The sequence below is a fragment of the Sus scrofa genome, chromosome 6 (genome assembly GCF_054392235.1).
Source record: "Sus scrofa isolate SSC_HxYL_T2T_F1_AM1 chromosome 6, Sscrofa_HxYL_maternal_Yorkshire_Landrace_v2.0, whole genome shotgun sequence".
In the NCBI taxonomy this organism is placed as follows: Eukaryota; Metazoa; Chordata; class Mammalia; order Artiodactyla; family Suidae; genus Sus; species Sus scrofa.
Window position 1 is genome coordinate 154,742,751 of NC_139388.1, and position 27,202 is coordinate 154,769,952.

The 27,202-nt window shown below is 40.0% G+C and overlaps 1 protein-coding gene across 5 annotated transcripts in view; it reads right to left on the reverse strand.

Annotated features, from left to right (window-relative positions):
- PATJ (PATJ crumbs cell polarity complex component) overlaps positions 1-27,202 on the reverse strand; it is a 356,992-nt gene that overhangs the window by 83,465 nt on the left and 246,325 nt on the right. For 3 of the 5 annotated variants that reach the window (XM_021096560.2, XM_084964860.1, XM_021096557.2), the window contains exons 30-31: positions 24,688-24,760; positions 9,893-9,985 (exon numbers count right to left, since the gene is read on the reverse strand). In XM_021096560.2, the coding sequence (XP_020952219.2) occupies positions 9,893-9,985; positions 24,688-24,760 (166 nt within the window). The remainder of the gene's footprint in view (positions 1-9,892; positions 9,986-24,687; positions 24,761-27,202) is intronic. The other 2 variants (XM_021096561.2, XM_021096558.2) reach the window with 1 other exon arrangement.

A 27,202-nucleotide genomic window follows, 5' to 3' on the forward strand; every position in this document is an offset into this window, starting at 1 on the left:
TTAATAACACTTCAGAATTATCTGGACACAGAAGAAAGCTTGGACTCTGAAGTCTGCCAGTGGCTCATATAGATTACATGCTCTGTGACAAATTAGGCCTCTCTGAACTTCAGCTTCTTTATGGTTTAATACCGAATATCTCTTGGAGAGGCAGGATGGCATGAGTCAGGCACGTGAGGCACAACCATAAGGTTTTGAATCCTTACTGTGGTACTTACTGCCTCTAGGTTTTTGAGCAAGTGAATTAACTTGTGAAATACTCAGGTACCTCAGATGCAAAATGGAGATAATAATGCTTCATTATGGAGAGGATGGAGATAATACACTGTGTTCAGTTCCCAACAAATAATAAGTGCTCAATAAATGGTAGATGGTATTTTTTTTTTTTTTTTTTTTTTGTCTTTTTGCCTAGAAAGGGCTGCACCCGTGGCATATGGAGGTTCCCAGGCTAGGGGTCTAATCGGAGCTGTAACTGCCAGCCTACGCCAGAGCCACAGCAACGCAGGATCCGAGCCGCGTCTGCGACCTACACCACAGCTCACGGCAACGCCGGACCCTTAACCCACTGAACAAGGCCAGGGATCGAAGCCACAACCTCATGGTTCCTAGTCGGATTCGTTAACCACAGCGCCACAACGGGAACTCCTAGATGGTATTATTACTACTACTATTAACTACTGTTTTTGTCGGGGTAAATGAGATAACCTTTTAAGGTGCCTACTACAGTGACAGGAACATAATGAGTAGCCATTAAATAACAATTGCCTATCTTACAGTGACACCTAAAACTCAGTAGACAAGAAAGAACAAATCATCTTTCCCCACAAATCTGCTTTTCCTCCTGTCTCTTTTCTCAGTGAATGGCATCAGCCACCCAGCCAGTTCCCTGCCCAGGATGAAATCTGAGAGTCCTTGCCTCACCCCACTTCACCTCCAGCTTTGACATTCACACAACCATCAAGTCCTATCAATTTTTTTTTTTTTTTTTTTTTTTTTTTTTTTTTTTTTTTTGTCTTTTTGCCATTTCTTGGGCCGCTCCCGCGGCATATGGAGGTTCCCGGGCTAGAGGTCGAATCGGAGCTGTAGCTGCTAGCCTACGCCAGAGCCACAGCAACGCAGGATCCGAGCCACGTCTGTGACCTACACCACAGCTCACGGCAACGCCGGAACCTTGACCCACTGAGCAAGGGCAGGGATCGAACCCGCAAGCTCATGGTTCCTAGTCGGATTCGTTAACCACTGCGCCACGACGGGAACTCCCCTATCAATTTTAACTCCTGTATTTACTGAACATCTTGCACTCACTGACAGATCCCTAGTTTAGATCAACTTTCATCTCAGTTACTCTAACAGCTCTCTAACTCCCAGCCTTCAGTTTTGATTTTTTATCAGATTCTTCACAGGGAGCTCAGAAGGGTCTTTTCAATAGGCTAATCTCATCATTATAATCCCCCTGTAAAAACCATTCCAAAGGCTTCTGCTGGTATAAAGACTTTCCTTCTGGCCCACAAGGCCCTCTACCACCTAGCTCCCGTCTATTTCCTGGCCTTCACCTTCTACCACTCCATCCACATGGCCACAGCTAGTAGACCAGGGATACAGCCTCAGGTACCCAGAGGTGATGTGGATGACGTGGGGACTCAGGTACATCACTCAGGTGGGTGATGGGGAAGCAGGCTGGGGTTAGAGAATGGTGGAAAGGTAGGGACCGAAATAAACTAGAAGAGTGTAATTGGGGAAACAGACAGCCTAGAATGCTGGTCCATTTTCAGTAGAAAATAGAAACTAGGATTTTTAATGTAAAAATCTTCTGACAACCAGTTTGTAACCTTTGAATTAGACCTCAAATGGTAAACTCGCGAATGAGAGATGTCTTTTTTATCTTTACATTCCTGGAGCTTGACACACCTCAGGTTCTTGGGGAATGCATACTAAATAACGAGCTTTCTGGCACACCTGGATCTTACATAGACAAAATCCGGTGTTAACAACAGCTGCATTTACTGGGCCCTTACGGCATGCTGATCACCATTAAGAATTTCACATATAAAATCACACTTGATCCCCACAAAAAAATAGGCAGGCTTCCTCCTCCCCCATTTTTGGAGGAAAAAGTGAAAACGAGTAAGAGAATTCACTTTCTAGGTCAGAGCTAGTGAGGGCAAAGGGGAAGTTCATGTTCGTTCAGACTGCAGAGCCCATGATTGATATCTGACAGCCTTTTTCATCTGAGAAAGCAAGTGCTAGCAGGCATTTGAAGATATAGGTATTATTTATAACACTCAACACTGATTTTTCAATAAGTATGTTTGGAAATTTTGTGCAGATCGAGCGTCTCAAGGTAGAGAGTAAAAAGTGTTCCTAAGATATTGCTATGCTGGCTGGTGGGGACTCTTGAAATGCATCAACTGTGGCGTGAATTTCCTGTCACAGCCTATTCAGGTTAATGATAGTTAATTCAGAAACAGTTCGTGCTTCCCAGGCATCTTGCTACCCTGTAAATTCTAAAACCTCCACAAAGAAATTACAGGTTGAATGCCACATCAAGCTGACTGGAATACTCTCATTTTTCTATTCTTATCCTAAGGGTCAAAAATTACATTTCATAATGAAAGACAACAGTAAAGACAAACACGGCAGACAGTTTGAAAAAAAATCTAGACGTTCTGAGGAATTTTGAAAAATCTAATCGTTATTGAGGCCGTCTCTCATGACAGGGATCGCCTGACACACAGACTGCATTGTTGCTAAGCAGTGTCGTAAAACAGGGAAAGAACGCTGGGCGCATCTGCCAGGGGCATTTCCTAGCAGGGTTAGCACGGGCTGCGGGCCAAACTCTGGGATGATGCTTTTTCTCAAGACCCAGATGGTGTAGAAAGCGCCATTTTAATAGCTCTAAATCTGCATGCAGAGGAAAGCTTAAAGCATACATGCGGCAGCAGGTTTGCGTACTGAGAGCAAGAGAGGTATATTCTTTGACTGGCAACTCTCTGTGGCTCTTACTTGGTAAACACATATATTACCTTGCCATTTATTTTATTATGATTTTTGCAAAGACGAAATGGGAGACTATATCCTGCCACCGCCATCTCTCACAGGCTGCCATTGCCATTGCCACAGCAGTCCGTCAGCATTCACTCTGGCCCCTGTCCAGCCTGATGGCTACATTACAGCTACAGTTTAGAGTCACCTCCTACTAAAGCCCTCTGTGGCTTCCCCCTGCTGTTAGCATACAGACCATCTAATCAGCATGGCCTGGCTCCTGTCAACCACTCCAGTGTCGTTCCCATCTCATCAGTTCTGGCAACCGTGAACTTTCTGAGTTTCAGTTTCCCAGACTCCCTGAGGCTCTTAAGTTGCCTAGCTCCCTCCTTTGTTTCTTTTTTGTCCCAATGTCAGGTAGCACCGGCTTCTCCTTCAGTTTTCAGTTTAATTTCTACCCCCCACCCCAAGAGCCCTCCCTGATAAGGTTAAATCCCCCTATTATATGCTCTCTTAGTACCAAGAGCCTCTAGTTCTCAGCTTTGATCCAAGTTGAGATTTCAATCTATTTGTGACACGACATGATGTCCCTCTCCCACACAGACTATGAGACGCAAGGAGAGAGACTATTTATCTTCAGTAGCATCTTCCCAGGAACCAGCAGAGAAGGTAGCAACAGGCAGAATGCAAGAATCTGTAAGATGAAGTCAGGCTTTCATTCAGATGGACAAGTGGGGTTTTTTCTACCGGGGTGCAAATTACTAAACACTTGCAAAATTTTCCAAAAGATAGACTAGACATTTAAAATTCTTTGCATGGATCATATTATATTTATTTAACAGAATCACAGAATTTCCAGTCTGGAGGTTACCTAGAATCAAATTTCTGATTTTATTTCGGTTTGTGGATTATCTATATTCTATCGTTCCTTCTTTCTTCTTCCTCTTGTAATTTTTAAAAACATCTTTACTGAGATATAATTAACATAGCATAAATGCACCCCTCTAAAGTAGGCAATACAATGGTTTTGCCATTCAGAGTTGTAAAAGTGTCATCACAATTTGAGTTTAGAGCATTTCATAACCTCTGAAAAAAACCTTGTACCTCTTAGGTTCCTCCTTATTCCCCAGCCATAGGCAACTACTAATTTACTTTCTGTTTCCATAGATTTTACTTCTTCTATACAATATGTGGTTGTAGCATCATGTATCAGTCTTTATCTTTCATTGCTAAATATTATTTCCATTGTATGGATATACCATATTTTATTTATGCATTCATCAGTTGGCAGACATTTAGGTTGTTTCCATTTGGGGGCTATTATTAATAACACTATGTGTTATGTGTCTTATGTGGTTTTGTTGTAAGCTAGTTGCTTTGAAATTATTTTATAGGCTATTAGTATCTATAACAACATAGAGAAAGAGACAGATAAGAAAAGAAAATGTAAACTGGTTTTACGTCAAAGCAGAAAACTACAGAATTAGACAGGGATAGAGATCCAAAAGTGGTAGCAAGAACAGAGGTTAGTATTTATAAGAAGAATATACACTACTGCCTCTTCTTTTCCTTCTCTTGCTCCTTCCTTCTGGCCTAACTCCTGAGCTTCTAAAGACCGCAAGGTGATGTGAACACCTGTCCTTGACCATCTCAAGCCTTTTAAGCACTGCTAAGTTTTGCTCATCACTGAATCCTCTGTACCTCACACTGTCTGACATGCAAGAGATACTCAATATTTGTTGTTTGAACAAACAGATCACACAGTGATATTTCTGATATTCCAAGAAAGGCTGTCTATGCGAACTACACAGTGAAGTGAAGATGGTGATTAGAGGCAAAGAGAATGGGGTTTGGGTCCCAGTGGTACAACCCACCAGCTGGGAGATCCTGGGAAGAGATTTGCCATCTTTTAGCCTCAGCGTCTTATCAGTTAAGTAGGGCCAATAACGTGTTCACCATGGGGTTAAATCAGATAACCAGTATGAAAGTGCCGGACATAGCTTAGCTTCTTGAAAAGTTTTAGTTTCCTTCATTTTATGAAACATCTGTTTGGAGGTCTATATAACTTCATTTACCAGTGTGAAAGGCAAATTTCAGTAACTATCTGTTTCTACACCGTAACTTTCTATGTCAAAGTTCAAGATGTGGACAAAAGGGAAAGAAAATCACCAACTTCAAACCCCAGCATAACTTTCTTGCTGTCCCTTGTTTTGTCTGCCTCCGAGAGGCAGTACTACACAGGGGTTATAGGGCAGCCTCTAGTCCCAAAGGGCACAGGCCTGGATCCTGGTTTTACCATGTGCTTACTTAACATTTCAGTACCTCGATCTCCTCATCTCTAAATTTGGGTAATACCAGTACTAACTTCATAGGATTGTTATGTGAATGATCTTAGAAGAACACCTGACACATAGGCATTCACTAGATGCTGTCTATTATTATCAGCAATTGCAGTTTGGGGGTTAAAAATTCACTTCAGTTTTCTAAGTTACATCAAATGCTTCCTTCAGTACAGCCCTCCTGGCTAACCCTTAATGCTTTAATCAGCATAACACCATCAGCATCAACGAGTCCCCTTTGTACACTGACTCCAGTGTATTCTGGTATGGTTCTACATAGTATTTTTTTTCCCCTTTTTTAGGGCTGCACCCACGGCATATGGAAGTTCTCAGGCTAGAGGTCAAATGAGAGCTATGGCCTATGCCACTGCCACAGCAACACCAGATCTGAGCCACATCTGTCACCCATGCTGCAGTTCATGGCAACTGTGGATCCTTACTTAACTCACTGAGCAAGGCCAGAGGTTGCATCCTCATGGATACTAGTTGGGTTTTTAACCCACAGTGGGAACTCCTAGTCCTTTATCAACTCCTTTCTTTTACATTAACTCTTTGTTTCTTTCTCCTATTTTACAGATGCAGAAACTGAGGCATAGAGAGGTTAAGCCATTTGCCTAAGGTTATATTGCTAGTAAATGGTGGAACCAGAATTTGAATCTAAGTAGAATGGCTCTAATCTTTGCACTCTTAATAATTTAGTTACAGGGCCTCAAAAGAGTATATTATGTTAACACAGATATCCCCCAAATGACAAAAACATACCAAAAGATTAAAATAATCATTTGTAGGGGTTCGTGATCTTCTATGTCTAGGGAGATACCAGGGAGACAAAGGACCCTTCTCTTTTGAGGCCCATCTCTTTTAATTTCTTGTTTTGCGATCTTTCACTAAAGCAGCTTAAAGTCACATCTGTAAGTCAGGGATAAATAACTCCTGTCCTACTTTTTTACATAGGGCTATTTGGGGGATAAAATTGAATAAAATTATGAACACACTAATATCATGTTAGAAAAATTTAGATATTAAAAAATTAAGCTAATGAGATATAGTTGAGATTGTCCCGCAAATTGCAAAGCTCTATGTAAATAGGGTTTTTTTTTTTTTAAGTTCCTTTCAAAAGGCTTAATGGGCTCTCACCTAGACATCTGAAATAGATTCCAGACACTTCCCTGCCTCCAGTCTCTCACAATTGAAATCTATGCTTCACAAACCATCATCTGATCAGTTGTTTAAAAGTTATTTTTCCTTTAAAAAATATTTTAGGGAAATCTAATACCTACCTACATTATTCTGAACTCCTTGGCTGTCGATCTGGAGACTACTGAGATATGGACCAAAGCCAACCATAACTGAATAGTGGAAATAAGCATTGGAATATATGTCAACTCAAGCCTTAGTCCTGCTCTGAAAACAGGTAATCTTGGAGAAGCAATTTAATAGCTCTTTGGGGTACGGTTTCTCATGGGTAGCACTTTGGGCATGTATGTGTCCATGCAGTTAATGAGACATTTATTGAGTACCAAGCATAAAAAGATGAATACACTAATCTATAATTCATAGTGTACAGTTCTGTGAATGGTTCTACTGTTCAACCTTATTGCCCACTGTACAAAAGCCCAGCCCTTACTCGTTACTCCATAATCCACATTTTGATTCACCTGGTGAACCGTCTCCGATTTATACCAACTTCAGCAGTCAATTGCCTTCCCATCTTTAAAGGTTCACCTTAAAGGCCATGATCCAAGACACCTTCTCTAATTCCTGAATGAGACAGTTTTCCTTCCACTTTTGAACTCTCATAACATATCTTTCCCCCTCTCTCTAGTACACTTCTGCCTGGTCTAATTTTCCAGACACAAATTCTGTTATTCTCACTGATAGCTCGAGGGTAAGCCACTTAAGAGCAAGGCCTGTGTTTTTCTCCTCCTCGTCTCTCCTGTAGGGGCCAGCAGTGCTTAATGAAATGCAGGCTCCCACAGGAGGCAAGCAATGCAATCTTTAGAGGTTTAGAACCTACTGCTTCCAACTGACATAAAATAACAAAAGCCAAGGCCCATAAGGATCACAGACTGTCCTCTGACAAGGCACATCCAGCAACAACCCTGGAATGGTGAAGCAATACAGAGGAGCTCACACCAATCTCAAAACAGAAACAATCAAACGATGACTAGCGATGAGGAACTACTATCAATACGGTCAGCCCTTGAACTGCATGGGTTTGAACCATGTGGGTCCACTGATACACAGATTTTTTTCAACAGTAAATACTATAGTACTGCACAATACGCAATCTAAGGTTGGTTGAATCCATGGATGTAAAGGAACCCTGAACCCAGAGGGCATTATAACTATGTGTTATTCGTGGATTTTCCACTGCGCAGAAGGTCGGAACCCCCAAGCAATGCATTTTTCAAGGGTCAACTGTACTTTATAATGGGACAAAGATGAATATTTTAGGTTGTGCCATTTGAATTTTTTTTCCCCCTCAAACCCAGCAATTTCATATGATTTACTACAATTCGCTAATTTATGTATTATCTAACTCCCTTTCCCCCACCTACCCATGAATGAGTCTCCATGAAGGCAGGCATTTGCATTGTGTTCACTGTTATATCTCCAATGCCTTGGACATAGTGGTATTTGGCAAATATTTTCTGAATGAATGAATGAACTTACTAAGCACCAACTATGTGCCTCAAACTCCACTATATGTTTCTACTTTATTGCCCATTTGTTTCCTCATAACGTCCCAATGACTCCCATTCTTCGGAGGAGTAAACTAAGGCTTGGTGAGGTTTAACTTCCCCAAGTTAGACACATGCTTAGCAATACTTTATCCTAGGCCATTTACAATACCTAAAAAGTATCCCCCAGGCCTCAGGTCCTCTGCCTCAGGGTGGGGCTCATTCATTTTCTTGGCACTTGGAGCCCCATCACTGGCGGTGCCTTCTTGGGAAGAGGGGGCGGTGGATGATGGATGGCTTTTGCCTGCAGCCTACAAGTGAGCCTCTGTGGGATGCCAGCCTCTCCCAGCAAGCAAGGGAATGTTCTCACTCTTTTCACCATTTCCTTTGTGGATGAAATCGGGGGCCCCTACTTACAAAACCCTTTTGCTTTAAAAGGCATTTCCCTAACATCCATGGAGAAATGGTGCCAAAGAGAACAAGTTAATGGTATTTTTAAACGAAGGAAGGAGTGTGAATTTGAAATTTGTTGATGTTACCCATTCCCCTTCGGTGCAAATATGCAGTTTATCTTTTGGAAAGGGAACAGTGTAACCCTGGAACATCTTGTTCAAGAACAGCAGTCATAATCTGCTAGTCCCACTATTCTTGATGACTGACATAGGGTTTGCATAAGCGTGGCCCATTATAATTTTCCTGCAGACTGAAAGAATCAGTTCATTTTCTAGGATATGGATTCTAAGCCAGTCCTGATAGATACTTTCTAAAAGTTGAAGGAAGATAAATGGATGATTTTTCAAACTCCCTGAAATAAAATGAACAACTTTGTGCTGTCATAAAATCACAGGGACCCTCCTAAATGATTAATTCTTTGAGATTTGTAAGACAGTTTGAAACACAGAAGGGAAAAAGTCCAGATTTCTTTCCAGAACTTGCAGTCTAACCCTGGAAGTTCTAGGCCACAAAACAGAAAGGCAGATTATGAGCAAAGGGTTAAAAGTCAGATTGAATGAGATCAATCTCCAGTCTAGGACACACCGTGGAGTGGCCTTTGGTTAGTTAACATTGCTAAGCCTTCAGTTCCCTCACATGTAAAAGAAAAATACTGTCACCTACAGAAAATGAATGTAGAACACAGCATAGTACATGGTACACAGTGAAAGTTCCATAAATAGTAAATAATAAGGTATCAAATGTCAGGACACATAAGGAGGGAGCATTCTCTAAAATCACTTCTCTCCTAATGCTCCAGCCCTTGGATGAGTTTAAGCATCTTTTACTATGAATAAAGAAACACTTTTAAAAAATTAATTAATTTATTTATTTATTTTGCTTTTTAGGGCTGTACCCGTGGCATATGGAAGTTCCCAGGCTAGGGGTCAAATGAGAGCTGCAGCTGCAGGCCTATGCCATAGCCATAGCAATACAGGATCTGAGCTGCATGTGTGACCTACACCAAGGCTCATGGCAACACTGGACCTTAACCCACCAAGCGAGCCCAGGGATCGAACCTGCATCCTCATGCATACTAGTTGGGCTTGTTTCCTCTGAGTCAGAACAGGAACTCCAAAGAAACACATTTAACATCCCTTTTGAGCCTCTAGGACTAATTTGGCACAGTCCCAGCCTTAAAGAAGCCCAATGTTAAATATGATTTAAAATAGAGATTACTTTTTTAGTCGTAGACAGCACTTAAGTGTGAAGAAAGCAGGAGAACCTGTTGTTCTTTGGGTCATTTGCTGTGTGGATGAGTCATTTTTTATACAGAACAGCTTCCCCTGTCTCAGCAATCAAGATTCCTAGAGACATAAACACATCAATTGATCCAAAATATAAAAAAAATACATCCCTAAAAAGAACACTGGATGAAACGCCCAGGATTCTCACCAGTTTGGAGCTTGCACTTTCAGGCAATTGCCTAATACCAACTTCGACACTGCCGTCTTCCTCACTACCAACCAGTTCAGTGCCACTCTGATCCTACGAGACATTAAAAAGAAAATGGCAAAGACGTCATTCTTACTCACAGTGACCTGAACTGTACGCAATCAGAGTTACTTGTTTTCTTCTTGCAATGGATAGTGTCTCCTCTCCAGAAGTCATTCTTATTCCCCTCCTTTGCAGAAGAAGGCCCTCTTTTCCCTCAGGTACCTATCCCATCGCTCAGAGACACACCTTAGAGAAGGCTTATCCTCCTCTCCGTCCCAAGAGTAGGCCTGACCGCCCTAAAGCTAATCTCATTCTTTTTGCCACTGATTTTTTCAGGAACAGGTACGTGATCCAGTTGCAGTCAATGAGACACTGAGACAGCTTTGCTGGAGACTTCTGGAAAGGTCCCTTCCAGAACTTAAAGAACTGCAAGCAGTCCCCATACCTCCCAAATTAGCAAGAGAGCATTAAGTGCAAATAGCCACGGGCAGCCATTGCATAACGAGAAGGAAACAGCCTGAGAGTGACAGAGCAAAGACAGAGATGGAAAGAACTGGATCAACCAAACCTGAAGCCCAGCCTTATTCTTAGCAATCTTCTAATGAGACCTGACCCATTTACTTATTGTTTCACCCAGTTTGAGTTTGCTATTTTGTTCCCTCCAGCCAAAACTTTGAGACATTTCTTTATCTTCTGCACAAGTCTACACTGTTTGAGATAAAAAACTGTGTTTATCTTTCTTATTTCTGAAACTCAAGTACTCAGCATCCTGCCTGGCATGTGGAAAACACTTGATAAATACTGGTTGAATCAGTGAATACGGTGCTTGTTTTCTTGATGATTTTTTTCCTGAAGATTCCTAAAAATATTTAATATAAATAAGACATCTGGTAATAATAAGCCCCATTAAAATTTCAAAACACATTAGGCATCTCTTCAATTGAATTATGAGATATTAAATGTTATAGTTAATTAACCAGAATTGTCTTCACTTTCTAAGGGCACACAGAGGAGAATAAGGGTATTAATGGAATATCTACACTGTATTTATCTGGATTTTTATTTTAAAACACTACTGTCATGGGATTACTACAAATTCATGTGGGAATGTTTGTACAGAAAGAGTTTTTATTTTGAGACATTTAACCTCATAATTTAAGAAGTGCAAATTGGGAGTTTTCCTGTGGCTCAGCAGGTTAAAGATCTGGCTTTGTCATTCATTACAGTGGCTCATCTTGCTGCTGTGGTACAGGTTCAATCTCTGGCCTGGAAACTTCCACATGCTGATGGTGCAGCCCCAAAAAAAAGGGCAGTGCAAATTAAAGCAAACATTCTTTTCATCTGTCAAATGGACAAGAGAATAGACAGAGAACATTCTGTATTAATAATGTTGTAGAGAAACAGGAATTCTTACACACCAGTGAAAAATGTAAATTAACACAGCCTTTTCAGAAAAAAAGCCTCATACATTATAAAGATACAGATGCAGGGAAAAATATATGTAAGCATATAGAACACATTTTTAAATGGCATACTTCTGGGGAGTAGGATTAGGGATTTTTCAACTAATTTTTGCATTTAGTAAGTTCTACACTGTTCGATTATAGAAGAATTAGTGTGTATTATTGCATGTTAAAAACAATTAGGCAAAGCTATGAGAAATGTCTAAAGGAAAAAAAAAAATCCAAGAAAGTAAGTGGCATAGGCTTTAGAATTGGTCCGACCTGCCTGAACTTAAATCTCAACTTTGTCAATAGAATTAGAATTACATGATTTTCTGCAAATTACTTTCTAAATCTGAGTTCAGTTAGTTGACCCTTGAATAATGAAGGAATTGGGCAACCAACACTCCCTACAGTAAAAAAAATCTATGTGTAAATTATAGTTGACCCTCTGTATCTGTGGATCCTCCACATCCAGCTACAGATTGGGTAGTACTGTAAAATTTACTATTGAAAAAAAGTATGCATAAGTGGATGCACACAGTTCAAACCATGTTGTTCAAGGTCAACTGCGCTTGTTTTTAAAGTACAGATAAAAGTATAAATGAAAAATACTACACCACTAGGTTGCCTTGAAGACTAATTCATTAATACTAACTTTTGTTTCCAGATTTTTGTTGACACAGCTTCTTTGACCTATTTCATATAGTTGCCATAAAAATGCTAAATGGGTTTGTACCACTGTGATCCCCATTCATAGATGGGAAAATGATACATTTAAGATACATTAAGATACATTAACAGGTTACCTTTCAGATAACCTGTTAAAAGAACTCCTAGCTGGTAAGATGTGAGCCCAGCTTCCACAGCTAGGTAAGACTGCCGCAGAAGGCCATGCTTTTGGTAATTATGCTCCAGGCCCTAAGTAAATGATGCTCTTGTTTCTCTCTCTCTCTATTATATATATATATTTTTCAGTATTGAGCAATGATAACTAATCTCAGAGAAGACAAGATTCACAATCTTAAAAAAAAAAAAAATCACTGTCATTAGACCATGGATTTAACAAAAAGCATTTCCGCATCTGTCAACCAGAAAATTTCATTAGATAGGACATCCTCTTCTCAGTGAATTTGGGGGAATCAAGAAGTTACCATACAATATAAACATTCTGAAGTTAAGAAACAAAGCTTGAAAATACATTGATTTTCAGTGTTGCCGACAGTGGGTAAGTTCCAGAGACAGAAAAATTCTTTAGATACAAACTATAGTTTTAAAAAACTTAACTGATGAAAAACCTTTAATGCTCTGGTTACTTAGTGTGTCTGGTTCTGTAAGCTGTGGGAAACCCTGAAGGGGCCCTGGTGAGGTTACGCTATCCAATCGGAGGATATGATGGAAACCATCCTTGTAACCTCAGCATTAGATTAGAAAACAAACCTACAGGTAGCTTCTCTAGTCACTCTGTAAATGGCCACCTCCTCTGGTCCCAGATAAGAGGAGGTTTTTTCACCAGGATGGTGGTCAGCTGATGCCATAGATCTAATTATGTCTCTTTGGGGAAAGTGTCGTTTAAAAAATCAGAGGAATCTTTACATTTCTCAGCAATATGAGTATGCATGTTGAAATTTTTTTGGTCTTTATAATATGAATATTAAAGAGGGAAAGAAAACAGCTGTTTGATGCTTCAACTTTTTTTTTTGGTCTTTTTTTTTTTTTTTTTTTAGGGCTGCACCCCGACATACGGAGTATCCCATGCTAGGGGTCGAATAGGAGCTATACCTGCTGGCCTACACCACAAGCCACAGCAACACGGGATCCAAGCCTCATCTGCAACCTTCACCACAGCTCATGGCAACACTGGATCCTTAGCCCACTGAGCAAGGCCAGGGATCAAACCACTGTCCTCAGAGATGCTAATCAGGTTCATTAACCACTGAGCCACAATGGGAACTCTCTGATGCTTCAACTTTAAGAAAACATGGGCAAGGCAGTCTAGGTTGCAGATGGTCTACATCTCCTTTAAGATTTAAATAAAAACAACAAAAAAGAATACCCTTTATCTCCACCACACCCATAGATTTTATCATACAAAGTCTCCAATGCCACTTGCTCCAAAAACCTTATTCTTCTTAACTAGAAAATGTCTCTTCTTCCTCTCAGTTTATCTAACAGTTTACCAGAACTTCTCATGTCACTCACATGTCTCAATTGTATCCTAATTATATATGTACAGAATTGATCTCCCTGATGAGATGGAAAGATGCTTGAATCCAACATCTGTGCCTCATTCATTTCCTTGGTCTGATTCATTTTTATATTTATCCTAGGTCTGTCTCATTTCGAAGCTGATGCTCTTTTTAACTGAACTTTGAGCCCCTTCTAAAGCATTTCTTCTGTTTTCAGTTCCCGGTTTAGTATGAGATAGCTCCACAGAGGAGGGTTTGAGGTCAAAATCAAGGTGGAGAGTCAGGGAAAAAGGAAGTTGGAATTGAAAGAGGTTAGCAATAAAGTATTTACTTTCCTAGGAGAGCCAAAGTACATAAAAGAGTTTTCATGCTTAAATGAAGCACAGAACAAAACAATGAAACAATGTAGGGTCTGTTCTGAAAAAAAGAACGGCTTATATGTATGAAGGAGCCTTCAAAATACCCTGATGACTAGGAGCTTAGAAAACAAGAATCACTCGGAGATGGAAAGGGGAAAATAGGTCAGCAGGCATGATTTCTAAAGCACAATTGCATCATGGTGGTTTGAGGACCATCTGGCTGATGGATGGTGGCCCATTGACACCCAAGATGATTTGGCTTATCTGGATGGCTGGGTGTTGCCTCTCTCTGTTGCTGATCTTCAAACCACCTGTCCAAAGCTGCCAGCTCAGCCAAGGCTGCTCAAAGAGAATGACCTTTCCCCATGAAGACAACAGTCAGTAGATTCCACAGTGAATTATGCTTTATAGATAAATGAAAGGAAAAGGCAAGGCTCATGATTTTACATTTAACACTGACTTCACCCCTCAAAAAAAGAACTGATAAGAAATGCTTTTCAATTCCTACAGAGAAGTCTCTTACAAATTCTTTGAAAGTTTTGAACTCCCTCTGCTGGGTTCCTCCAAAACCTTCTACAGAAAGTGATGATAAGTTTTGTTTTATTTTTGTACTACTTTGTTTTTTTTCATACCCATTGTCTATAGTTTTCTCCAACTAGGCAGTGAGAACCAAGCAGGAGTTTTTGTTTTATTTGAAGGAGGCTATCAATAAAAGTTAAATTACTTGTTGTGGATTGGAAAAACACTTCTGATCAGATAAATGTTCCAAAGTGTTGTTCCCTATCCTCTTTCTCATTTAACATGACACAGGGTACATCAGTATACACAACTGTTTTTCCTTTTAAGATTTTACTAGGCAAAATTAATTTTAAAAACCCTAGCAATTATACCTCTCTGATATAACTGAACTTTTTTAAAAAAATAAATAAAACATATGTTGGTTTAAATTTTGTCATCTCATTATTTCCTAAATCCAATGCTCTCTTCAAAAAACCACAAATGATTTATTAGTTTCATTGCCGGCCTAAATTCACAAATATTTCTTTCTGCAAAGTCATATTTACTTGATGTGACAAACTGAATTTCTTCCTCCTACCACCAATTATGAGCACTATTTTCAGGGCTACTCAGAATTCCAGGAAGGCAGTGCACAATTAAAGATAAAATAGAAATTATGGTAATAGGACTCCCTAGGTGATCAACCTTGTCATTCTTTATGAGGTCTGCTCCATCTCAATATTCAAAAAAGCACAGCTTCTGAAAAAAGAAAAAAACAAAGATTCTTGTTTCTATAAAGATATTCTGAAAGACTCAGCCTGCCTGGTTGAGGAATAGAATAAATATCTTACCTCCCAACAATACCTGAGCCCTCATACCTCTGAAAAGACACCAGAGCAGTAACTTCGTATTTGGGTTTCCACCTTCAAGATATCTTTGACTTTGCTATTAGACTAATCTACCTGAAGTAGAGCCCTGATCAGATCAATTCATTATTCAAAATACCTTCAACACCTCCAAGTGCCTACGGCATGACATTCAAAGATTTAAATTCAAGTCTCTCTCATTTGACTTCAATTTATTTTTCCAACTCTATCTGCCACTACTCCCTTTCACATACCCATCTTATTCTTCTCCCTATTCCTCACCCTATTCTTTTCTTACTTTCGTGTTTTTGTCTGTGCTTTTCCCACATTCTTATCTAACAATATCCACATTTTATTTTTATTATTTTATTTTATTTTTTTGTCTTTTTAAGGGCCACACCCCTGGCATATGGAAATTCCCAGGATAGGGGCTGAATCAGAGTTGTAGCTGCCGGCCTAGGCCACAGCAACATGGGATCCAAGCCACATCTTCAACGTATACCACAGCTCATGGCAATCCCAGATCTTTAACTCACTGAGTGAGGCCAGGGATCGAACCCACATCCTCATGGATACTAGTCAGGTTCGTTACCGCTGAGCCATGACGGGATTTAAAATCAAATATATCCATCAGAAATAGCTGTTCTCCTATCAAGAAATACAATTCATCTTCTGTGAACTGCTACGATAGCTTTATCTCTTGGGCCACTCTGTTTTGGTTATTTGCATGTCTTATTTCCCCTGTGAGACTACAAGTTCTTTGAAGGTAGGAATGTTGTACAATTAATCTTTTTATGCTCTACAAAATAGGTATTTGGCAAATAGTGGCAGAATGAATTGAATCAATAAGAAATAAATATTCAGCATTGAAATAAGGCATTTAGAATGCAGTAGAAATGGCAGCAACCTAAATTTCCATTGACAGATAAAGAAGAGGTGGTACATATACATAACAGGATACTATTCAGCCATAAAAAAAGAATGAAATAATGTCATCTGCAGCCACATGGATGGACCTGGAGATTATCAAGTCAGAGAGAGAAAGACAAGTACCACATGATGTCACTTATATGTGAATTCTAATAAAAATAAAGAACTGATTTATAAAATAGAAACAAACTCACAGATTTCCAAAATCAAACTTATGGTTACCATACATAAAATTGGGGCAGACCGAGGAGAGATGAATTAGGAGGATGGGAATAACATATGGCTACTGTATAGTAGTTATTTGTAATAACTTATATGGGAAAAAAGAATGGATATATGTGTGTGTATAATGGAGTCACTCTACTGAACACCTGAAACTAACACAACATTGTAAGTCAAGTATACTCCAATAAAATTAAAATGAGAATACAGTGGAAAAGCCAAAATATAATTTCTATCATTCACTTATTTCACAAATATTTATTAAGCAAGCACTATATGCTAAGCACTGAGGATACAGTAGTCAAGAAGACAACAAGCCTGGCCCTGCAAAAGCATTCAATTTAGCGTGGTGTTTATGGACCCACTCTCTTAAAACATGGAGATAACAAAGGAAAGACAAGTGAGAAGATCTCAGTTTATAAATCCATTTAAACATGGGTCCCCCCTTTTCTTCTCTTTCTTCTTCCCTCCCTTTTTCCCTTTCTTTCTTTTCCTTTCTCTCTTTTTTTTCTCTCCCTCCCTTCCTTCCATCCGTCCATCCTTCCTCCCTTCCTCCCTTTTCTTTCCTTCTTTCTTCCCTCTGCTTTTTAGGGCCGCACCTGCAGCATATGGAGGTTCCAGGCTAGGGGTCAGATCAAAGCTGCAGCTGCCAGCCTATGCCATGGCCACAGCAATGCCAGATCCAAGCTGTGTCTTTGACCTACACCACAGCTCACAGCAACGCCCAATCCCCGACCCACTGAGCAAGGCCAGGGATCAAACCTTCATCCTCATGGATACCAGTCAGATGTGTTACCGCTGAGCCACTGCAGGAACTCCAAGGGTCCCTATTTTTCTATAAGGCCCAAGTGACATCACACAAAGGGCAAAGGGTAATTTTTATTTTTTAAACAAATCATAAGTGTAACTACAAAGGGATTAAAGATTACCAAAGGGAACAGTGTGGGATGAAGTTGGTCAGAATAGTATCCCACGTCTTTGAGCCTTATATCCCAGGTACTATGCTTATTGCTCGGTATGCATTATTTTATTCATTTTGAGTCATGGAAAAATTGGAGGCAGCTCCCAAAAAGCAATTCTTCAAGGACTGTGCATTAACAAAGAGGAAGTGGGAAGGCAACCCTGGTGGAAGAAACAACAGGAACAAAAACATAAGGGGTGGAGAGACAAAGATGCCCATGGCGGGGTGGGGGTGGGGGGGTTGGAAATCAACAAACGCATGTAGAGTGCCCAGCACTGTGGTATACACGGGAGAGAAAAAGGGCTGTGGAAACAGGTATGATCACAACTACAACGAGCTCTTACTGTGTGCCAAGAGAAAGGCTAAACATTTTATAAATATTATTCAATTCTCCCACCCAATCTAAAAAATTATTATTATCAAACGCCATTTAAGAGTGAGGAAATGCCATTATCAAACACCATTTAAAAGCTCTTACAGAGCTTAACTGGCTCAAGTTCACTGTGCTAGTAAATGGCTGAGCAATGATGAGGGATCTGTTTGACTTCCAAGCTTGTGTTCTCAATCACTGTGTTGTTCAGCTGCCCCAACAATATTACAATTACCCAAAGTGCAGCAGCAGAAATGCTAATCATCCTTGACATATGTATAGAGCTGCACAGACTATAAAGTACTTTTACCTCCATTTAGAACTTGATCCTCACAGCTACCTGTTGACATGGGCATGGGAGGCTACTGACCTGGCTTTACAGGAAAAGGCAGACTCTGAAAGGTTAAATACTTTTGCAGATAGTCAGATGCCCAACAGGCAATTGGTAAAGCAAGAATAAGAAGCCACATTTTCTTGTTCCACAGTCAAGCGAGCGCTTTTGTTCACTCTCTTAGTGCACAACTGCAAGAAGCAATTTGTTCTCTGCTATAACCATGGCAGTTGCTGACACATAATAAGAGCTCAGTAAATGTTTGCTCAAAAAAGGCATGAACATGAGGTCCCATTAGTATTTAATAAAAGTGCTATTCAGCTATACTGAATTATTATGTCAGGTCTGAATTCATGATGATATGGCTGAATTTCATCTATTTGATCATGATCTAAATGGGCTAGCTCCCTCGGTCATATGTCACATATGAATTATGCTTAAGTATTTACTAGAAATAGCCGTAGGGGGAACTGGCATAGTGAGAGGGGCACACAGGTGGATGGGGAGGGATAAAGAGGTGGTCACGGGACCAGAGCAGTCCTATATAGTACTTCATATACCACCTGCAGAAGGGGTATCGCTCACCATTTGGTGGCAGCTACTGGAGGCTAAAAGTCCAGAGAGAAACTAAGAAGAAAATCTCTTTATAGCATAACTCACTGTGAATGTGCAACACAAGCATCACATAGGGTATCCTTTTAGAGAAGAGAATTTATTATATATTTATAAATTTAAATGCCTGACGTGATTTATTTTGGAAGATTAAATGCAAATAAGGCACCCTCAAACCTGATTTAAGTATTGTGATAAGGTTCTTAAAACTTAAGACTGGCATTATTTATATTTTACACATACTATTGGTTCTTTATTCAAAAGTAAAATCAGTTCTAAAATTTCAGAATACAGTGGAGTTATTTTTCTCACTTACTACTGATTCTGCTGTTATAGTATAAGTGAAATTTATTTTTTTACAGGTGACTGAATAATGACAGTCATTTCTGTGGTTAGCAAAATTTAAAAAATTAAATACGGCTAATATCAAATCATATATTTAAATATTTTAATAACTAGATCACTTTTACTGAGCATTTACTTTGTGCCATGAACTATACTAAATGCTTTAAATACATGACTTCCTTTACTTTTTTCTAGTCTACAAAGGATTGGTGGTAACACCTCCACAGACAGATGAGGAAACTAATGCTGAATAACACAGCTGTCTCTGGGCACATGGGTGTTCTCTGTAGCCTCTCTACACCCCAATCTCTTCCTCTGTAAAGTGAAAATAATAATAATGTCTCTCAGAAGTCTGGATGTAAATAGGACTTGGGACAATGTGTCTAAGATAGTGTTTAACACAGTCCATATTATACTCAATCATTCTCTTCCAAGTTGCTGCCCTGTCAGCAGGAAGGCAGCAGAAACCAGCTGGCTGGGTACAGAGGAGAGAAAACACACAGCTGATATCATAGGTCATTCCTGACAGAAGGAAAACACAGGAAAACAGAGACCCCAGAAATGGTCTTCTCAAACTAAGTGTTCACACCTCCACTATACCTTTACTCTAAGACACAAAAGCTGGATCTTACATCAGCTTTACAAGTTGATGACAGGCTAGCCTTCTGGATTATAAAGGCTTTTTTTTTTTGCTCTGAGAAAAAAATATGAGCAATGAAAGAAAAATTCAGTTCCAAGGGGATGCTATTTGGTCTTTTTTTTTTTTTTTTTTTTTTTTTTATAGGGCCATACCTGCAGCATATGGAGGTTCCCAGGCTAGGGGCTGAATCAGAGCTGTAGCTGCCAGCCTACGCCAGAGCCACATCAATGCCAGATCCGAGCCTTGTCTGGGAACCTCATATGGAGGTTCCCAGGCTAGGGATCGAGTCGGAGCTGTAGCCGCCGCTCTACACCACAGCCACAGCAACTCGGGATCCCAGCCGCGTCTGCAACCTACACCACAGCTCATGGCGATGCCAGATCCTTAACCCACTGAGCAAGGCCAGGGATCAAACCAGCAACCTCATGGTTCCTAGTCAGATTCGTTTCCACTGCACCACGATGGGAACTCCATGGGGATGTTATTTTGATGGGAACATTCATAACTAACAATCCTATAGAAAACAATTATTCTAAAATATTGAGCTCCACCCATCCAAGAAAAAGATTTATATGACATCGTATAAACAGAAAATTAGGAATTAAGTCAATAACAACAACAACACAACCCAATCAAAAAATGGGGAGAAGACCTAAATAGACATTTTTCCAAAGAAGACATACAGATGGCCAATAGGCACATGAAAAGATGTTCATTATCGGTACTTATTAGAGAACTGTAAATCAAAACTACAATGAGGTACCATCTCAAACTGGTCAGAATGGCTACCTTAAAAAAAAGTCTAGGAGTTACCATTGTAGCTCAGCAGTTAATGAACCTGACTAGGATCCATGAGGATGCAGGTTCAATCCCTGGCCTCTTTCAGTGGGTCAGGGATCCGGCGTTGCTGTGGCTGTGGTGTAGGCCAGAAGCTATAGTTCTTATTCGAGCCCTAGCCTGAGAATCTCCATGTGCTCTGAGTGGCCCTAAAAAAACAAACAAACCCAAAAAACACAACTCTACAATCACTAAATGCTGCAGTGGATGTGAAAAAAAAAAGGAGCTCTTTACTGTTGGTGGGAGTATAAATTGGTGAGCCACCATGGAAAACAGTTTGGAGGTTCTTCCAAAAACTAGAGTTGCCATAAAATCTAGTAATCTCACTCCTGGACATATATCTGGACAAAACTATAATTTGAAAAGCTACATGCACCTCTATGTTCATTATAGCACTATTCACAATAGCCAAGAATGGAAAAAACTTATATGTCCATCAACAAATGAATGGATTAAGAAGATATGATCTATATATCATACATATATAAACATAAAATGGAGTATCACTCAACCATTAAAAGGAATGAAATAATGCTATTTGCACAACGTGGCTGGATCTAGAGATTATCATTCTCAATGAAGTCAGAAAGAGAAAGACAAGTACTATATCACTTATATGTAGAATCTAAAATAAGGACACAAATCAACACATCTATGAAATAAAAAGACTCACAGATATAGAGAACAGACTTGTGGTTGCCAAGAAGGAGGAAGTGTGGGGGAGGGGAGGAGTGGGAGTTTGGGATTAGCAGAAGCAAAATATCATATAGAGGATGGATAAACAACAGGGTCCTACTGTATAGCACAAGGAACTAAATTCAATATCCAGTGAGAAATCATAATGGAAAAGAATATGAAAAAGAATATATATATATGTATGTATATATATGTATATATATAACTGAGTCATTGAGCACTTTGCTGTATAGTAGAAATCAACACAGCATTGTAAATCAACTATACTTCAATAAAATTTTTAAAAAGAAGTAGAAATTAAGTTCTAATATTTATTGGGTAGCTACCTTGTGCCTGGTAAAAGATATCTCTATCTAGAATGACAGATAACATAGATATGGATACTTTCTTTCTCACTTAATCTTAACAACCTTATGAAAAAGTAACTGTTGTTATCTCCCTTTAGATAAGTAAGGCTAGAAGAAGTTACTATAACTACCCAAGTTCATACGACCAGGGTGTCTTTGTGCTGGGAACTAAAAGGAAGCAGTGTGCCTTTGGGGCCCCTCATCTCCACCACCATGCTAACTGCTTACCCTAGTCTAAGCACAATGAAATCTATGCTATAGAAATAAAAGCACCATGAGTTCCCATCATGGCTCAGCAGTTAACAAACCTGACTAGTATCCATGAAGGCGCCGATTCGATCCCTGGCCTTTCTCAGTGGGTTAAGGATCCCATGTTGCTGTGAGCTGTGGTGTAGGTCGTAGATGCAGATTGGATCTGGTGTGGCTGTGGCTGGCAACTACAGCTCTGATTGGACTCCTAGCCTGGGAACCTCCATATGCCATGGGTGTGGCCCTAAAAAGCCAAAAAAAAAAAAAAGAAAAAGAAAGAAAGAAAGAAGGAAAGAAAGAGAAAAAAGAAAAGCACCAGTATCAAATTATTGCTATACACATGTGTACACATTGCACATGTATGTTTATTTTGGTATTCTTTTCTGGGGGGGGGGGGGGCTGCACCTGCAGCATATGGAAGTTCCAAGGCCAAGGACTGAATCTGAGCTGCAGCTGCAACCTACAGCACAGCTGCAACAACACTGGATCCTTAACCCACTGTGCTGCACTGGGAATTGAACCTGCACACCTCAGCAGCAACCTGAGCTGCTGCAGAGACAACGCTGGATCTTTAATCCACTGCACCACAGTGGGCACTCCGATTATGGTATTATTTAACTGGAAAATAATTGGAAAATCATCTGAATGTCTGTCAATTGGGAAAAAAAACATGTAATACAGCATACTAAAATATGACCATTAGATTAGAGAACATTAAAAATAGTGTTTCTCTCTCTCTCTTTTTTTTTTTTTTGTCTTTTCCAGGGCTTCAGAGTAAAGCCAGGAAAAGCCATATGGAGGTTCCCAGGCTAGTGGTTGAATCGGATCTGTAGCCGCAGGCCTACGCTAGGTCCGAGCTGCGTCTGAGACCTACACCACAGCTCAGGGCAACGCCAATTCCTTAACCCACTGAGTGAGGCCAGGGATCGAACCTGCAACCTCATAGTTCCTAGTCGGATTCGTTAACCACTGAGCTACGACAGGAACTCCCAGTCGTTCTCTTTTTAATGTATAGAATCTATTCCAGAAGAATGACACCTCAAATTTGACGGATCTAAAACAAATCTCTTAATTTCTGCCTAAATGTAAACGGCATCACCATCCGTCTAGTTGCTCGTGCCAAAAAACTAGGCTTAGGTAAGATTCTCTAGTTCTTCTGAGCTCCCACATTTAATCAGTCAAATCTGATTCAACACCCCAAACATCACGCCTCAGCTCACTTTGCTTCCAACAACAAAACTTCACCTAACCACAATCAAGCTTCACCTGGGCTTTTGCCATCTAACATACTACTTTTACTGTCCATTCTCTACCTAGCAGACTCAATTATCAGCCCATCTCACTCCCCTGTTAAAATCCTCCCAGTGGCTTCCACTGCACATGGAATAAAACGTGAACTTCTTACTCTGACTCACAGAGCTCCTCTCTCACTTCCATCTCGCCCCACCCTTCCATCTTCCTCCCACCCCATCCTATTCCACTATTCTCCCAATACGCTCCCAGCTCATTCTCACTTGAGAGCTATTTTTGTCTTCTCTACAGAAAAAGAGCTTTCCCCTTATTTTTGCATGTCTGGCTCCTTCTTATCATTTTGACCTTGTTTAAATTTCACCTTGCCTAAGAGGCTTCCTCCATAACCAAAGTGGTCACAAGCCACATTTCCTTTTTAAATTCCCTGCAAGGCACTGAGCACTACTGATAATTCTTTTAGTCTACTTACGCTACTTGCTAATTAATTTCCTCATCAGAATGCAGCTGAACCATGGCAGGGAGCCTTATCTGTTTTCTTCATGCCTATACCTTTAATACCAAAATAGTACCTGACACGTAATATGCATTCATCGAATACTTGCTGAATGGAAAGAATAAGTATTATATGATCAAATATTTACTAAAAAAGATGCTATTCATATATAGGTGTTTATTTTTGTTGTAGGAGCAAAGGAAAAAGTAAACAGAGACAATAACAAGTAAATATTAATTTCCTTGAGAGGGAGGAGGAAAATCAAAATTTCTTTCTTTTTTTTTTTTTTTTTTTTTTTTTTTGTCTTTTTGCCTTTTTTAGGGCTGCTCCCATGGCATATGGAGGTTCCCAGGCTAGGGGTCTAATTGGAGCTGTAGCTGGCCAGCCTATGCTACAGCCACAGCAACGCCTGATCCGAGGCGCATCTGCGACCTACACCATAGCTCACGGCAACGCCGGATCCTTAACCCACTGAGCAAGGCCAGGGATCGAACCCTCAACCTCGTGGTTCCTAGTCGGATTCGTTAACCACTGAGCCACGACAGGAACTCTGAGGAAAATCAAAGTTTCTAATAACTGCATTGTTTGATTAGTTATGATAAACATGTATTGGGGGATTAAAAGTAATTTAAAAAGTAAAAAATGTGAGGAGAATGTGATATTCCCTCAGCTGATTATTTATACAGCTAGCTAAAAGTAGATCAATGTTAGTGACCTTGCTGTATTAGTAATTTCTTAGTAGATAAAAGTATTTCAAAACACCCACAATCATAACATTAAAGTCTTTTGAAACCATAAAGAAAGGTACAATTCAGTTATTCAAAAAGAGAATTTTCTAATAAATTCTGAAATGCCCAATGTGGACAACTTGCATATCTAGAATGAACCTTAAGGAACTTTGAGGAAAGCGGCACTCATACGGTTAAGTTCTGATGTGCTTAACACTTTTATAATCATACCTCAAATACTTCCAGTTTTAATTAGGGAAATCCCCTGGTTAATAAGTTCTGAGTTCAGAACACCAGACACTGAAAATAAAAAATGTCAGATTTGGGGAAAATGACCATGACAAATCCATGTCATTTATTCACTGAGCTTATTAGGAGCCAACTTACCTCAATAGAAGAAGGAGAACTTGACGGCAATGGAAAGGGAGTAACGGCCATCTGATTGACCGCATCTTCGTTTCTGCGGATGTTAAAGTAGGCAGAATCAGTACACAGTACACGTTAAGTTCTTGGCTCAAATTAGAATCGTTTCCTCAGTTCTTAGTTGAAAATGCACATACAGCACCACAGAATTTAAAAAAAAAAAAGCATGTAAATATACATTGGTTTCAAGCATGACAAGCTATTAGGCACAGAAAGAGATATATTACTCAAGGAATACTAAGGTACAATTATTAGTGACAAAGAATGATGATGCAAGGGGTTGGCCAAATCCTGCCCCGTCAGTCAGGTGCTGCAGAAGGTAATTGTGGGAAGGCATCAAGTCTCTCGGCACCAAGGACTATACACTTTTTCATATAGCCATGTGCAACTTCTAGGACCCGTTAACACCTAGAGTATTTTGTTTTTTGAACTGTAAAGTAGGTTCCCAGCTTCATCACTTGCCTTCTAACTTTGTTCTACAAGATGAAGGATGCTGGGATGTATGTGACAGTGGCCGTATGGATGGACTGTGTAAGGAGGAGTGATGGATGGGGAGAGTAGAAATCCAGACAGACAGTGCTTTGTGGGTTAGGTTAATTCTACTCCTCATTATCCTAATTGGAGCAGAAGTGGGAGCTGAAACTTCATTACCAGGAGGTGCAGAACAACTCCTAGGATACCAGTTCTGGTGATGTGGGATTGTTTCCGCTACATTACTAGCAAACGGTAGATAGGCAATGGTTCTGTGGGAGAGCTATCCTTTACTGATATTTCATGATGCATCACCAAAATAATTATCTCAATATTTACGTGACATTTGACTTTAGGTTTCACAACATAAACCAAAAACTGGTATGCAAAGATCTAAGATTCTCATAACTTTCTATGTCCAGGGTACACAGGATAGCCAGTACTTGGCAGGAAGGCACTTAAGTCCATTTGACCAAATTCTAAAATTCTCACCAACTGAAAAAAGATTCGTTGGTTGCTTTCATTCCTACTTTGAGGCTTTAATCTTTCTTATCACTTCCTTTACCTGAAATCCTTCTCTTTCATTGCGAGTTCAGTAACCTCAACTACATGAATTATTCCCTTGAGCTCAAAAAATACAAATTGTTATCTTTAAATGCACAGTCAGCCTGTATCTTTTCTCTTTCTTTTTTTCTTTTTTTTTTTTTTTGTCCTTTTTGGGACACACCCATGGCATATATGGAGGTTCCCAGACTAGGGGTCGAATTGGAGCTGCAGCTGCTGACCTACCACAGCCACAACAACGCAGGATCCGAACTGCGTCTGTTACCTGCACCACAGTTCACAGCAATGCAGGATCCTTAGCCACTGAGCAAGGTCAGGGATCAAAACCGCGTCCTCATGGATACTAGTTGGATTTGTTTCCACTGAGCCACAACGTGCACCCTGACAGTTAGCCTGGACCTTTTTCTAAGCCTAGGATCTGCATATTCAACTCCTACTTTTGCATCTTCACTAAAGGTCTTAGAAGCATCCCAAACAAAATAGAACTCTTTATCCCACTCAGTCCCCAGAATGGTCTATAATCAACTTCCTCCCCACTGTAGTAAAGATCAGCAATATTATCCAGTTATTTAACCAGGAACCTAAGAGTCATTCTTAAACCTCTCGCCCCTCAATGACATATCCACTCCATCAAGAAGTCCTACTGATTCTACCTTCAAAACGTAGCTTGAATCTTTGCACTTCTTTCTATCCTATCCTAGTATATACTGTCATCATTCCTCACCTGAATTAATCTAAGAGCATCCTTCATCCTCAGTCCAATTCATTCTTCAGCCGAATGGTTATTATGGTTCTAAAACATTAATCTGCTTATATTTCTATCACCTGCTTAAAATCCTCCTATGGCTCTAGCCTTGAGCAATATGGCCTTGAGCAACATGGCCCCAGCTCCTATCTACCAACTTTTGTCTCCCTTCTCCTTCCTCACTTTGCTCCAATCCAGCTACACAGGCCTTCTTTCCATTTCTTAGCTGAGCCAAACTCTATCCGTCTCATGGCCTTCTCTCATCATCTTCTCTTCTGCTCTGCATGCTTGATGACAAAATCCTTTGTCTGATTTTCTATTTCTCCTTCATAGCTCACCATAAATGTTATTTCCTGAAACAAGTTTTCCAGAACCTATATATAGCCAATCTATATGCTTATAGCACCCTACCAATGATCACGGATCTGTTTTCTTTCATAATTTACCTAACTGATTTGTTTGAATACTTACTTCAAATACGTCTTCCCCTTAGACGGTAAGCACTCTGAGGATGGGACTTAATTCTTCCCACTTTCAGTTACATCATCTACAGCAAACTCAGTACCACCGGGCAAATAATTTGTTCTCAACAGTTATTGAAAAAAATCACTTCAGTAAGGAGAAAGAGGTAGAGTCAGTCTCAGCACTATCACAAATTAGCGGTAGGGTTTGGGGGTAATCACTTCTAAGAGAATTAGT